General features: G+C 44.6%; 1 protein-coding gene across 1 annotated transcript; it reads left to right on the top strand.

Annotated features, from left to right (window-relative positions):
- The first annotated feature begins 4,945 nt into the window (after window positions 1-4,945).
- On the top strand, window positions 4,946-12,073 carry LOC123994942 (N-myc proto-oncogene protein-like). The gene is made up of 3 exons (XM_046298076.1): window positions 4,946-5,062; window positions 5,674-6,376; window positions 9,541-12,073. The coding sequence occupies exons 2-3, from the start codon at window positions 5,695-5,697 to the stop codon at window positions 10,326-10,328; spliced, it is 1,470 nt and encodes a 489-aa protein (XP_046154032.1). The 5' UTR covers window positions 4,946-5,062; window positions 5,674-5,694; the 3' UTR covers window positions 10,329-12,073.
- The last annotated feature ends 297 nt before the right edge of the window (window positions 12,074-12,370 follow it).

The raw sequence follows: 12,370 nt of genomic DNA, 5'->3' as shown, positions 1-12,370 counted from the left end.
AACAATCAAATACAAATGGAGAACACGTGTCATTGATTGAACACAACCACTCAAAATTGATTTAACCTGTTTCAAATGATGCGACACAACCAATATAAGCCCGTTCAGAGAGCAAACAGGTTGTTGAAGGTGGGAAGGAGAAAGTCTGAGAATGGATAGAAGAAACAATGTGAGAGGACGAGGAGGAGAAGGGCAAGAAAGAGGAAGAGGAGGACGAAGAGGAAGAGGGAGACAAAGAGTGGAAATATCTGATGAAACTTGAGCAACAGCTATAGACCATGTTCTTGTCCATGGACTGACAATGAGGGAAGCAGGACTTAGAGTGCAACCCAATTTGAGATGATTTTCTGTGTCCACCATAGTAAGGACATTCAGAGAAGAGAACAGGTACAGTATACTACTGTATTTTTGCAATTTCAAATTTACACTACTACGGTATATGCAGCTGTTTCAATAGACATTTGTAAAGTTAATCACTGTATGTACTGTAATGCATGAATATGTTTTGTAACTGCACATCTACTTTTTGTAGAATTACAAGGCTGCCACATACAGGTGGAAGGACAGCTATATTACAGTTTTTCTCAATTGCTAAAACACTAAAACCCATTGGCTGAAAAAAAGTTCTCAGTTGCCTGGACTCATTTAGCTAATTATGCAGTCTGTTGTCAATACCTTAAACCATTTCACATGGTAAAACACAGTTTGCTGATCTCACTTAGACTTTTCAGCAAAACTCTAAACACATTCTCATTCTCAAAACACATTCTGCACTCTAATGCACATGTCATCCATACTGGTAAACACAAGTGGCAACAATCAAATACAAATAGAGAACACATGTCAATGAACACAACCACTCAAAATTGATTTAACCTGTTTCAAATGATTGCAACACAAAAAATATAAGCCAGTTCAGAGAGCAAACAGGTTGTTGAAGGTGGGAAGGAGAAGGTCTGAGAATGGATACTGTAGTACAGTGCATTGTAGGCTGCATACTGTACAATGGACAAATTGTATGGCCCTGAACATTGTGCTTTCCATTTATTAACAGTACTGACTGCGCAATAGATTTTGACTGGTTGCAGGGTCATATCAACAAAGAACAAGAATTACAGTATCACAGAGACAAAGGATAAGTTTGTGAGATGCAGGGTACAGTACTGTAAAAATAGGGGTACAAGGAGGAGGAAGAACAAAAATCTAAATTGCAAAGAGCAAAGCAGAGTCGTAATTTCTTATCAATTTTGAGCTACTATGATAGAACATGTTTTCGTTCATCAAAAGACAATGACGGAAATATATGAATATTTTTTTAGATTAAAAATGTATTTCTCCCTGAGAATTGTATGTTTTGAACAATGTGTTTTCTATTTTTCGGTGTATTTGTTTACTGACTGCTTGAGAGTGTATATCATTTTGATCACTTTGTTTATGATTTGAGAGAAGTGTTTGATTTTGAACACCGGTAAAACTGTTTTGAGGCGAATGTTTCATTTTGCGAGAGGAGTCAGAGGTTATGAAAATAGTGCTTGAAGATGAGGTTTTGTGTGTAATGTTTTCAGGAAATGGAGCAAGGTTTCAGAAATTGTGTTTTAGCAATTGAGAAACACTGTAAGGCACATGAAAGTTCACATTTTCGAGAAGACATTTCTCCCAGAAAAGACATTTTGCTAAAAAAAAAAAAAATTAAACTTTCAAACAGTTCTCGTGTGAAGTCGTGACTTGTGACATAAGCCTAGTTTCCTGAATCGAGTCACAAATACCAATTTATACCAAAATACAAATGTAAAGAGATACTGTATGTCGTATTGGGACTTTTAGTTGGAAGGATGAAACCAATCAGAATGTTTACAACAGCAACATCATTCTGCAGTCTTCCCTTTAATGAAGAAAAATAAGAAATATTCAGCATTTTGGTGTGAGTGTGCGTGACTGCATGCGTGCGCACGTGGGAGTGGCTGAAATCTAATGGTGTGTGGCGGCAGAGTAATGTAAAGAGCCTTGTTTGACTAGTTTGTTTTAAGGGGGAGATGCCACTGCCACTGTGGAATCTGACCAGCCCAAATGATTAAAGAAGAAGGCAAGTCCTAATGTGTTTCCCAGACTTCATGCACTCTGGGCTCTGTCTATGGTGTGGAATCCTCCTAACCTTGTGCACTTCAAAGAATGCCAATAAAATGCCTTACTATTATAACTATAACGATAACTTCTAGCCCTGCTTTTGTAGACCTGTGGCTCATGTTTGAAACCCTGTTTCCGACCTGAATGAATGTAACATTGTGTGCTAGCCCCACGTCTGATGTCATATAAACCTATAACCTGCTTCAGACCCTTTTTTACACATAGTTGAGAGAGAGAGAGAGAGAGAGAGAGAGAGAGAGAGAGAGAGAGAGAGAGAGAGAGAGAGAGAGAGAGAGAGAGAGAGAGAGAGAGAGAGAGAGAGAGAGAGAGAGAGAGAGAGAGAGAGAGAGAGAGAGAGAAACCCCAAATTGGTCCCTGAACTAAAAACATAACCAGTTGTTCCGGTCTTGTCTTATTTATGAACTGTGTGTCCCAAATGGCACCCTATTCCCTACATAGTGCATTACCCTTGACCAGAGCCATCAAAGGTAGTGCACTACATAGGGAATAGGGTGCCGTTTGGGACACGGACTCTCTCTCCTTGCCATCACAGCCGGATGTCACGTCGTTGGCTTTTTGTTTTTCCTTCTACACACATTGACTTATGAATCTTTTACACAAACTGGCCCAATGGCTTAACCATCCGTGAGTCTGAGCTGTTTTTAAAGTGGATTTTCTGATATGTTGTCAAATCAAATAAATAAAAAATGGCTCATGCGCCGAATACAACAGCTGTAGACCTTACTGTGAAATGCTTACTGACAAGCCCTTAACTAACAATGCAGAGTAAGAAAATAGTTGCTAAATAAACTTAAATGACAAAAAGTCAAGCAAAAACAATAAAGAGGTTATATACAGGGGGTGCTGGTAGTGAGTCAATGTGCGGGGGTACGTGCGTTAGACATGAAATAGTATCTATTTATGTAATAGCATATATTCAAATCAAATTCAAAGATCAGCCCAACATTGTAATCATATGACGTACAAGAGTGCCGTCTGTGATTATTGTTTGATGAGGTGAATGGATGTGTAGCAGTATAACCCAAATTATAGATGTTCCACCACCACCGCCCCCTTTCCATGGCGAGGACACACATACACACACACTCCTTCTGCTATGCTAAGAAAGCCCAAAGGGGCTGATCGATGTCCGCTATTCCTCCATCTTTCTTTCCTTCCATTCTCTGTTGGACCATATAAACCATGCAACTTTAGTTTATACTCTTCTTTGCTTCCCTCTCCCATTCCCTTGGGGAAATGACTTCACTCTCTCTCTCTCTCTCTCTCTCTCTCTCTCTCTCTCTCTCTCTCTCTCTCTCCCCCTCTCTCTCTGTCTCTCTATCCTTTTCCCTTACTCACTCTTCTCTGTCTGTTCTCTCTCACTCTCCCTTCGTTCTCTCTCCCTCCCTTTACCTCACTCCCTCTCTCTCGGTTCTCACTCCCACTCTCTGTCCTCGCTGCTCTCACACAGGAAGCTGTTCCTGTTGGGTCACAAGTCGGAGCAGTGGTTGGGGAAAACATGAGAGAACATCACATCACAGCACTCATCCCGTCTCCAATCCCAGGGATCCGACGTTCCGGGTTGGTATTCCCAGGAAACTGAACCCTGTCCCTCACAAATAGTTCCCGGTCGTCTTGCACTGATCCCAGCTGTGAGTCGCCACCCTCCCTCTCATCTCCCACCACTGCTTCTGATCACAACTCTTCAACAATATCTAAGGACAATCAGAAACGTGTCCCGAAGCCACTCCTGCATTGTCTTCGCTTTGTGCTTAGGGTCATTGTCCTGTTGGAAGGTGAACCTTCGCCCCAGTCTGAGGTACTGAGCGCTCTGGAGCAAGTTTTCATCAAGGATCTCGCAGTATTTTGCTTGGTTCGTCTTTCCCTCGATCCTGACCTGTCTCTCGGGTCAAAAGGTCTGAATATTTTCCAGATGCATTGTACATTCCTGCAAGCCTGTTATTAGAGTAAGGAAATTGGGATGTCTTCTACATCAACCACTGCCAGTGGAGTTACATAAAAAGGCTTGAGTACAGCTGATTCTGCCACACAAAGAAGACAAAGAACGTTATGATGACTGCTTTAAAAGTGTAGCCTATCAATTCAATGTAGGCCTATAGGTGTGTTTAGTGTAAGTAATGGTTATAAATAACATGTTAATTATTCACTATTAAGAACAAAATCTGTACTTCGCTTTCAACTCATGGTTCGACAATTTACAGCAGATAACCTACAACAGCACTTAATCTGTTGAAACGCTCAAGTTTATGTTTTAATCGTGCCCACAAGAGGGCGCAGTGATCCCGACTGTTTGATCCAGATATGCGGTTACTTCAATGACCCCACACAATGGTGAGAGTTGGGTTCCGCTCTAGGACTGAGCAATGCGCCAGGCCTTCGTGACGTCCCTGTTATAACAAGCCACTATAACAGCATATATGCTTATCTTTAAACAAATAGAATTTACACCAAATGTATCTTAGAGGTTGGATAAGAAATAATTAGGGGAAGATTATTGGAGCCTTTATACATAAAAGTATGTGTATTTTGTGCATTTGCCCATAGTTCACCTCTATCCATTTCTGAAAAGGGGAGGAAATTAGCCATAATGGAGGATAAGGGATGATAATGTAATATTTATTCTCTGGGGAGGGATTAAAGCCTGCTGTGAGCTACAGAAGGCTACGCTGCGAGCCAGCCAACCTGCCTGGCCGTCTGCCTCACGCCGTCGACCAAGCCCGGCCCCGCCCTCGGTGGGCGGAGCTCCCCTCCAACACACACAGTAGATTGGAGTGTAGGCTATAACACTCCGCAGCCCATACAATGTGTCAGAGATCTGTCTGCGCGACACGAGAGTGTGCTCCTACAGTTTACAACTGAACTGCGAGAGAGTGACGAGACAACACACGACTCACACCACAACCTCAGTCAACGCGAGGTGAGCATCTTTCTTTTTGGGGGGGTGAAAGTGTCGCTTATTTTATTAACTCTGTTTTGACTCCCAAATGGTCACCCTGTAAACGAATACGAATGTCATGGGACTTTTAGAGTAGATATACTTTTTAATAGTTATAATTGCTCCCGGGTGGCGCAGCGGTCTAAGGCGTTGCATCTCATTGCTATAGGCGTCACTACAGACCCTGGTTCGATTCCAGACTATCTCACAACCGGCCGTGATTTGGAGTCCCATAGGGAGGCGCACAATTGGCCCACCGTTGTCCGGGTTTGGCCGGTGAAGGCGTCATTGTTGTTGTTAACTCTTGCTCAGTTAAATAAAGGTTAAAAAATAAAAAATAAAACTGTTAATGTTGTTTGGATAATATGACAAGAACACCATCGTGGCGGAAAAGGTGACTTCATATGAGTTTACCCACACTCGCCTCTGTTCTTTCCAAAGTACTTGCATTACTTTTGAGCACTTGCCTGGCTGGCTGTAGAATGTTGTGCATAAGGTGTAGGGTTATCTGGGCTTTACAATAGGAACTGTATGGAGATGTGTGTCTGCCTTATTCCATTGTGTCTAAACTATCTCCGTGTCCTTCTCTACAGGCTTTCCAAGTGTGGGATAGAATGCCGGCGATTATAAGTAAAAATTCCGACATGGATTTTGACTCACTACAACCCTGCTTCTATCCAGACGAGGATGACTTCTATTTCTGCGGTCCCGACTCTGCGCCTCCTGGAGAGGACATCTGGAAGAAATTTGAGTTACTGCCTACGCCGCCCCTCTCCCCGAGCCGAGCGGCGCTACCCGGGGAGCTGGCATCCGCGTCCGTGGGGGACTGGGGCGACTCGGCGGCAGGTCTCATGAGTTTTGGATTAGGCGACCCGTTGGGGTGCGAATGGACTTCGGAGCTGCTGCTCCTGCCCGAGGAAGATATTTGGGGTGCGTCGGATGGAGACCTGTTCGGCGGCTCCGCTTTGAATAATAACCCCAACTCAATCATCATTCAGGACTGTATGTGGAGCGGCTTCTCTGCCAGGGAAAAGCTAGAGAGGGTGGTCACAGAGAAGCTAAGCAAAGCCATGTCCACAGCGGCTGCCTGTGGAGTTAGTAAAAATGTCACTACTGCCGCTGTCATCACTACCAAGGCGTCTGAGCTGAGCCGCTCCGTGTCGGAGTGTGTGGACCCCACGGTAGTCTTCCCCTTCCCTATCAACAAAAGAAACGGTAGCAGCAGCAGATGTCCACCTGGTACAGTCCCCGCCTCTACTGCCCATTGTAGCGCCAAGGAACCTCAGAGCGACTCTGGTAAGCGAATACCTTCGGCGAGGATGCATACGCAAAATACCCTTCCTTTTGATTACAGTAACCGACAATACAACAGCTAATAGCCTAAAACCTCATACCTAATGCTAAAACCCAGTTTTAGTTTGTTGAATTGATATCATTCTGTTTCAAATAACAGATGGCATTATTATTAGGCTATCGCTATTATTACTGTCCTGTTAGGGTAATGGTAATTGGGGCGATTGGAAGTTAAGAGTTCAAATGACTGGCCCAGAATAGGGTTACCTTGTTACATTCCACACACACACACACACACACACACACACACACACACACACACACACACACACACACACACACACACACACACACACACACACACACACACACACACACACACACACACACACACACACACACACACACACACACACACACACACACACACACACACACACACACACACACACACACACACACACGCTTCGCCGCTTCACCGGCAGATGGCAGTAAAATTGGAGGATTGTGGGGGATTGTGTGCATTGCGAATTTAGATCCAGTTTACAACGAACATCTAGACACACGGGTTGTACAGGGCGATGTATTTGGCGCAGTCAGATAGTCCCAATCTAGAACGTGCTAAATAAACGGACTACTTGATAAAGTGCCTTGTTTCACGATTCGTTGGATGCTATGATTACACACTTTACACTGGGATTATTAACTAGGGCTCCGTGGGTGTGAAATTGCTTCTTACATATTCAACGAATGCCATCCATGCCAGCATGAATTAGACAGCATTATGTAAAAAGCCATGTATAGTGTTTAGTGTTGAGGATGTGAGTGAGTGAGTGTGTTTCGGAAACGGGGTCGGTGATAACAACAAAGTGGAAAATGCAACCTCTGTAATAACAGGATAATAGGTTATTCTAACACCCTAAATAGCCCAACCTTCGTTTGGCAGTTGGCATGGAACCACGGTACGAAGAACTCACGTGAGTCGTTACTAGAGCTCTTTGTGACGCCTGCTAAGCGGTAGTAAAAAAGGAGCCCTCCAACTGGGCAGAGCCGGCTGGAAGCTTGAGCTATAGAGCCTTGCCAAAAGCACACCCCCTCCAACCGGCCCGCTGGCAAAAGAAAGATAGCTGGAGAGAAGAGGAGGAGGGCCTGTTTCTTTAGGGGGCTGACAGCTTTGAACAGGCGCTCCCATCTCGACAGCTGTCTCTCTGGCGCCGGTCCAGCGCCTCGGCTTAAAGCCGGTGATCCAATCACACCACGTTCCCCCGCCCCGCCAGCCTGCAGATGAAACCGTTTGCATGGGCCTCTTCTGCTGCTCGCAGCGTTAAATTGCATCTCTCGCTTTTTTTTCTACGCGCTTTCCTCCCCTTGCCATCAAAAAGAGTTAGTAGACGCACTGCAGACTTGAAAGGCAGAATTAGACAGTGTCACTATAGATACCAACATATATCCTATCCATGTTCAAATCCTGTGGACACAGAATAGGCCTCCTGATCAAATGTTGATTCATACAACACTTATTAGAAAACCTACAGTTTGCCTGGAAGCCAAAGGCACCTGTCACATGTGTATCTGTACGTTATTCATTTAAAACAATGATGGATACACCTCCATATAAAGTCCACCTCCACTTTATCTGTGCTGATCTTTTGGAAAATAAAGGAGCTTTGAGCAATATGGTGGATATCTGACAACCAGGTGCTGGCTTTCACCAGACCATCTCTTTCACATCAATGTAGGGAAAGGAAATGAGAAGAGGAGAGGATGCCACTTTAGACATTTGACATTTACACCTTGGAGACTCACTCACTCACTCACTCACTCACTCACTCACTCATTCGCTCACTCACTACTAGTATGACCCACTTTCCCAGTGAGCCAGATATCATATCACCCAGGCTATCTCAGCTTCACATGTGGTCTGTCTAGAGAGAGGGGGGAGAACAGAGGGAAGGGAGAGGGTAAGGGGAAAAGACAGGGAGAAGAGAGACACACCCCCTTTACCACCCAGCTGAGTCTGTGCTGTGGTTCTGTTTTGATTCCTGTGCCAACTTCTCAGCGTGTGTGTGTGTGTGTGTGTGTGTGTGTGTGTGTGTGTGTGTGTGTGTGTGTGTGTGTGTGTGTGTGTGTGTGTGCGTGCGTGCGTGCGTGCGTGCGTGCGTGCGTGCGTGCGTGCGTGCGTGCGTGTGTGTGCTAGATGGCCTCCGGAGGGTCTAGGCGTTAGAAGTGGGTTACTGTAAGCTGTAAAATGCCACACTGCTTTACGAGTGAGTAAGCTGATAATGATAGCCATTATCACAAAGGCATTTTAACTGGGGCTGCCACCTCAATTACTAACTGCTTACGATTGCATTCCTCTTCTTGCAGCTTCAAAGAGGCCTACCCATTATTGTTATTATTTATTTATTTAAGTCTACGCATGATTTATTTATTTACTTCTTGTGATAAGTAGCGGCAGTAATATACCAGCTTAGGTGAAATGAAGATAAAGAAGGCGATAAATTATGAAAATAGCTAAATATTTTGTTTTGAAATCCTTAAAGTTAACACCGATCAGGAATTATGACTTTTTAAATGGTTTGCTTATCCCATTTCATCATCAGTAACTGCCTATCTGGTGACGTCAAAACCTTTCCAAGAGAGAGAGAACATGGACACAACTCAAACATTTCTGTAGTGGGTAAAGATGAGCAGGAAAGGCCAAATAAGGGTTGTAGGACTGAAAACAAAGAATTACAACCTGTCTACAAGTCAGTCAGATGAAGCATGTAAAATCTGTGGACTAGATTAGTGCTACAGGTGACTGACAATAAGCATGAAGAGTACTCTCTTTGTGCAGTGAGCAGAGAGTTTAGTAATGACTTCACTACCCCCCCCCCCCCACATACACACATACAGACGCATTTATGCATGCAGGCATACACACACATGGAGGCAGAAAGCCACACACACACACACACACACACACACACACACACACACACACACACACACACACACACACACACACACACACACACACACACACACACACACACACACACACACACACACACACACACACACACACACACACACACACACACACACACACACACAGGTGACAGTTCCCACAGTTGGTGAGTCAGAGCAATTACCAAACTCACTCTTCTGTTTTCCTTTCCCAGAAGATGAAGACGATGATGAAGAAGAGGAGGACGAAGATGATGAGGAGGGCGAAGATGACTCGGACGGCGAAGAGATCGATGTGGTCACCGTGGAGAAGCGGCGCGGCTTGTCGCCCTTGGCCACCGGCACAGTCACCATCTCAGTACGGCCGAAGACAGGTGCCGCTTCCGGGGGCGTGGCCTCATCTGGTGTCATGAGCCGATTCGTTAGCAACCGGGGATCAGCGGGGTCAAACGGTTACGGTCAGGAGCTGATCCTGAAGCAGAGTTCGGTCCACCAGCAGCAGCACAACTACGCCGCTCCATCGCCATACGCCTCTGACGATGATCACGCACCCCCCTCCAAGAAACACAAGACCTCTGACGCTCCTCGCCAACCTTCCCGCACCCTCTCTTCATCATCATCGTCGTCGACCTTAACGTCATTTGGCTCCTTCACAATGGCAATGGCAGGATCCAAACGCAAACGCAACGCCAGCGGTGATAGCAGCCCGCGTGGCGGTTCCTCTGGTAACTCCGACTCCGAAGACTCTGAACGGCGGCGAAACCACAACATCCTGGAACGCCAACGGCGCAACGATCTCCGATCCAGTTTCCTCACGCTCCGCGACCACGTACCCGAGCTGGCGAGGAACGAGAAGGCGGCTAAGGTGCTGATCTTGAAGAAGGCGGCAGAGTATGTGTCGTCACTGGAGGTGGACGAGCTGCGGCTGACGCAGGAGAAGGACAGGCTGCAGGCGCGGAGGCAACAGCTGATCAGGAGGTTGGAGCAGGCCAGGACTCGCTAAGACTTGTCAGTGGCACATAACAAACACGTACACACAAACATAGGCACACACACACTCACACACACACACACACACACACACACACACACACACACACACACACACACACACACACACACACACACACACACACACACACACACACACACACACACACACACACACACACACACACACACACACACACACACACACACACACACACAGATTAACCCCTTCTCTCTGTCTCAATTAAAACACACACAGACTTGGAGCGACACAGGGGAGGCGGGTGGCCGGGACACAACAGGACTTTTACTTCCGCCACTTTTTTTGCACATTTGTTGACATTAAGAATGTTTAGATTTTTACATTTTTCAGGTGAAAAAATAAGAGAAAAGAAGGAGGGAGGGGAAAGAAAGGAGAGCAGGAGCTTCTCTGGGCCCTCTCTCTTTTGTATCATTTTTCAGGAAGAAAAAAAAGAAGAGAAAAGAAGGAGGGATGTGAAAGGAAGGAGAGCAGGAGCTTCTCTGGGTGCTCTCTCTTGTACAATTGTTATTTTTTTGTACCTTGTTTTCTTTAACTGAATGTGACACTTACATAGCCCCAAACCTAGTGACTTTCAAAGGGGTCATGTTCATTAGGGCCACCATGGCAAATCATGTTGTAACGGAAAGCAAAAACCCGCATTTCTCAATGGACAAGTTCAGGTATTCCCTCCCTGTTTCAGTCCATTTTCTACCGTTGGGTGCGTAATAAATACACCCCGGGCATGGTGTATTTCAGACTTCAAAGTTCTCACTTGGGAGAAGAGTACGCTTTCTATGCCTGCACCACTGCAAACAGAAGACACTAGTAAAACCACAATATAACAAAGACTGTAACGCTGTCACACGTTGGCTCACAACTATGATGTCAAGAAGTTTTGGCTTCTCTCTCTCTCTCGTCCTCTCTGTCTCTCCCTCTTGTTCCTCCTCTCTTGCACTGGTGCTCAAACTAAGGGCTCTATTCAATCCGTCTCACAGAACTTCAACATTACAAGGTGATTGAAATGAGTGGAGACTGCATTCATGGTAAACACTGCATACATCGGCTCAATGGGAAATGACCAGCGATACAGATTGAATTAGCGCCCCAAGTCAATGGATGTAATAACTATGTACCTTGCTAGCTGACACTTTTGTAAATAACATTACTGTAAATAACAGAAATACACTCAGAATCTGCCTTGTTTTATATAACATTTTTTTCTTTGGAATTTTTTATACATTTTGTCCAAAAGCTGCAAATTAATAGACTGGAAACGTTATACCTTTAAAGAAATGTACTGTAATGCCTCGAAACATTGTAATATAACAACATATTGTTTTCATTTTTTTTCTATCTTCCTGCTTTGTATTGTACCATGATACTAATTCTACACATCTTTACTACGCTTTAGTGTGATCCTGAAAAATTTGATACTTATATTTTTGTAAGAAAATTAGTGTTTGGTAGATATCTTTTTATCTCATCATTTTCTTATTCTTCCCTCTATTCAAAGTGAATTATTTTGTACAGAAATGTGTTCTATCATCATGTACCTGACCCTTTTCACGTCTCTTTTTTCCCATTTGTTTATGTATTTGTAAGTATCGGTGCATAGAACTTACTGGGGAACAGATATAATATGTTGGTTGTATCATTCTTATAATGTACATTTAGTGCTGCAACTCATAGCACTTTGAAATACCTCATTTTGACAAATAAATAGACATGGAAAATAATTACCTCTCAGTGTGGACATGAATCATCACCATTGATACTGTGAACAATATCTCTGTCTCTGTCTGTCTCTCCGTGACTCTCTTTGTGTGTGCTCCCTCTCCCTCACTCTCTGTCTCTCTCTGCACTGCTAGACTAGTGTCTGTCTCTCATTCACAAAAGAAAATGAGCAGAGTTTGTGTGGGTGTGTGTAGCCTTAGAATCCACAGTTCAGCACCCCACAGCTATATCCCCCTCCCTATAGCCACTCACACCCACCCACACACACCTACGCACTCACACCCACCAAGTGGATATGA

This window comes from Oncorhynchus gorbuscha, linkage group LG14, assembly GCF_021184085.1.
Source record: "Oncorhynchus gorbuscha isolate QuinsamMale2020 ecotype Even-year linkage group LG14, OgorEven_v1.0, whole genome shotgun sequence".
Taxonomy (NCBI): Eukaryota; Metazoa; Chordata; class Actinopteri; order Salmoniformes; family Salmonidae; genus Oncorhynchus; species Oncorhynchus gorbuscha.
This window is presented reverse-complemented; position numbering and strand designations above follow the sequence as displayed.

Excerpts from the sequence above, each read along its gene's own strand:
- LOC123994942 (XM_046298076.1), top strand. The coding sequence starts at position 5,695 with ATGCCGGCGATTATAAGTAAAAATTCCGACATGGATTTTGACTCACTA. Across the intron at positions 6,377-9,540 it reads GGAACCTCAGAGCGACTCTG|AAGATGAAGACGATGATGAA; the intron begins GTAAGCGAATAC and ends TTCCTTTCCCAG.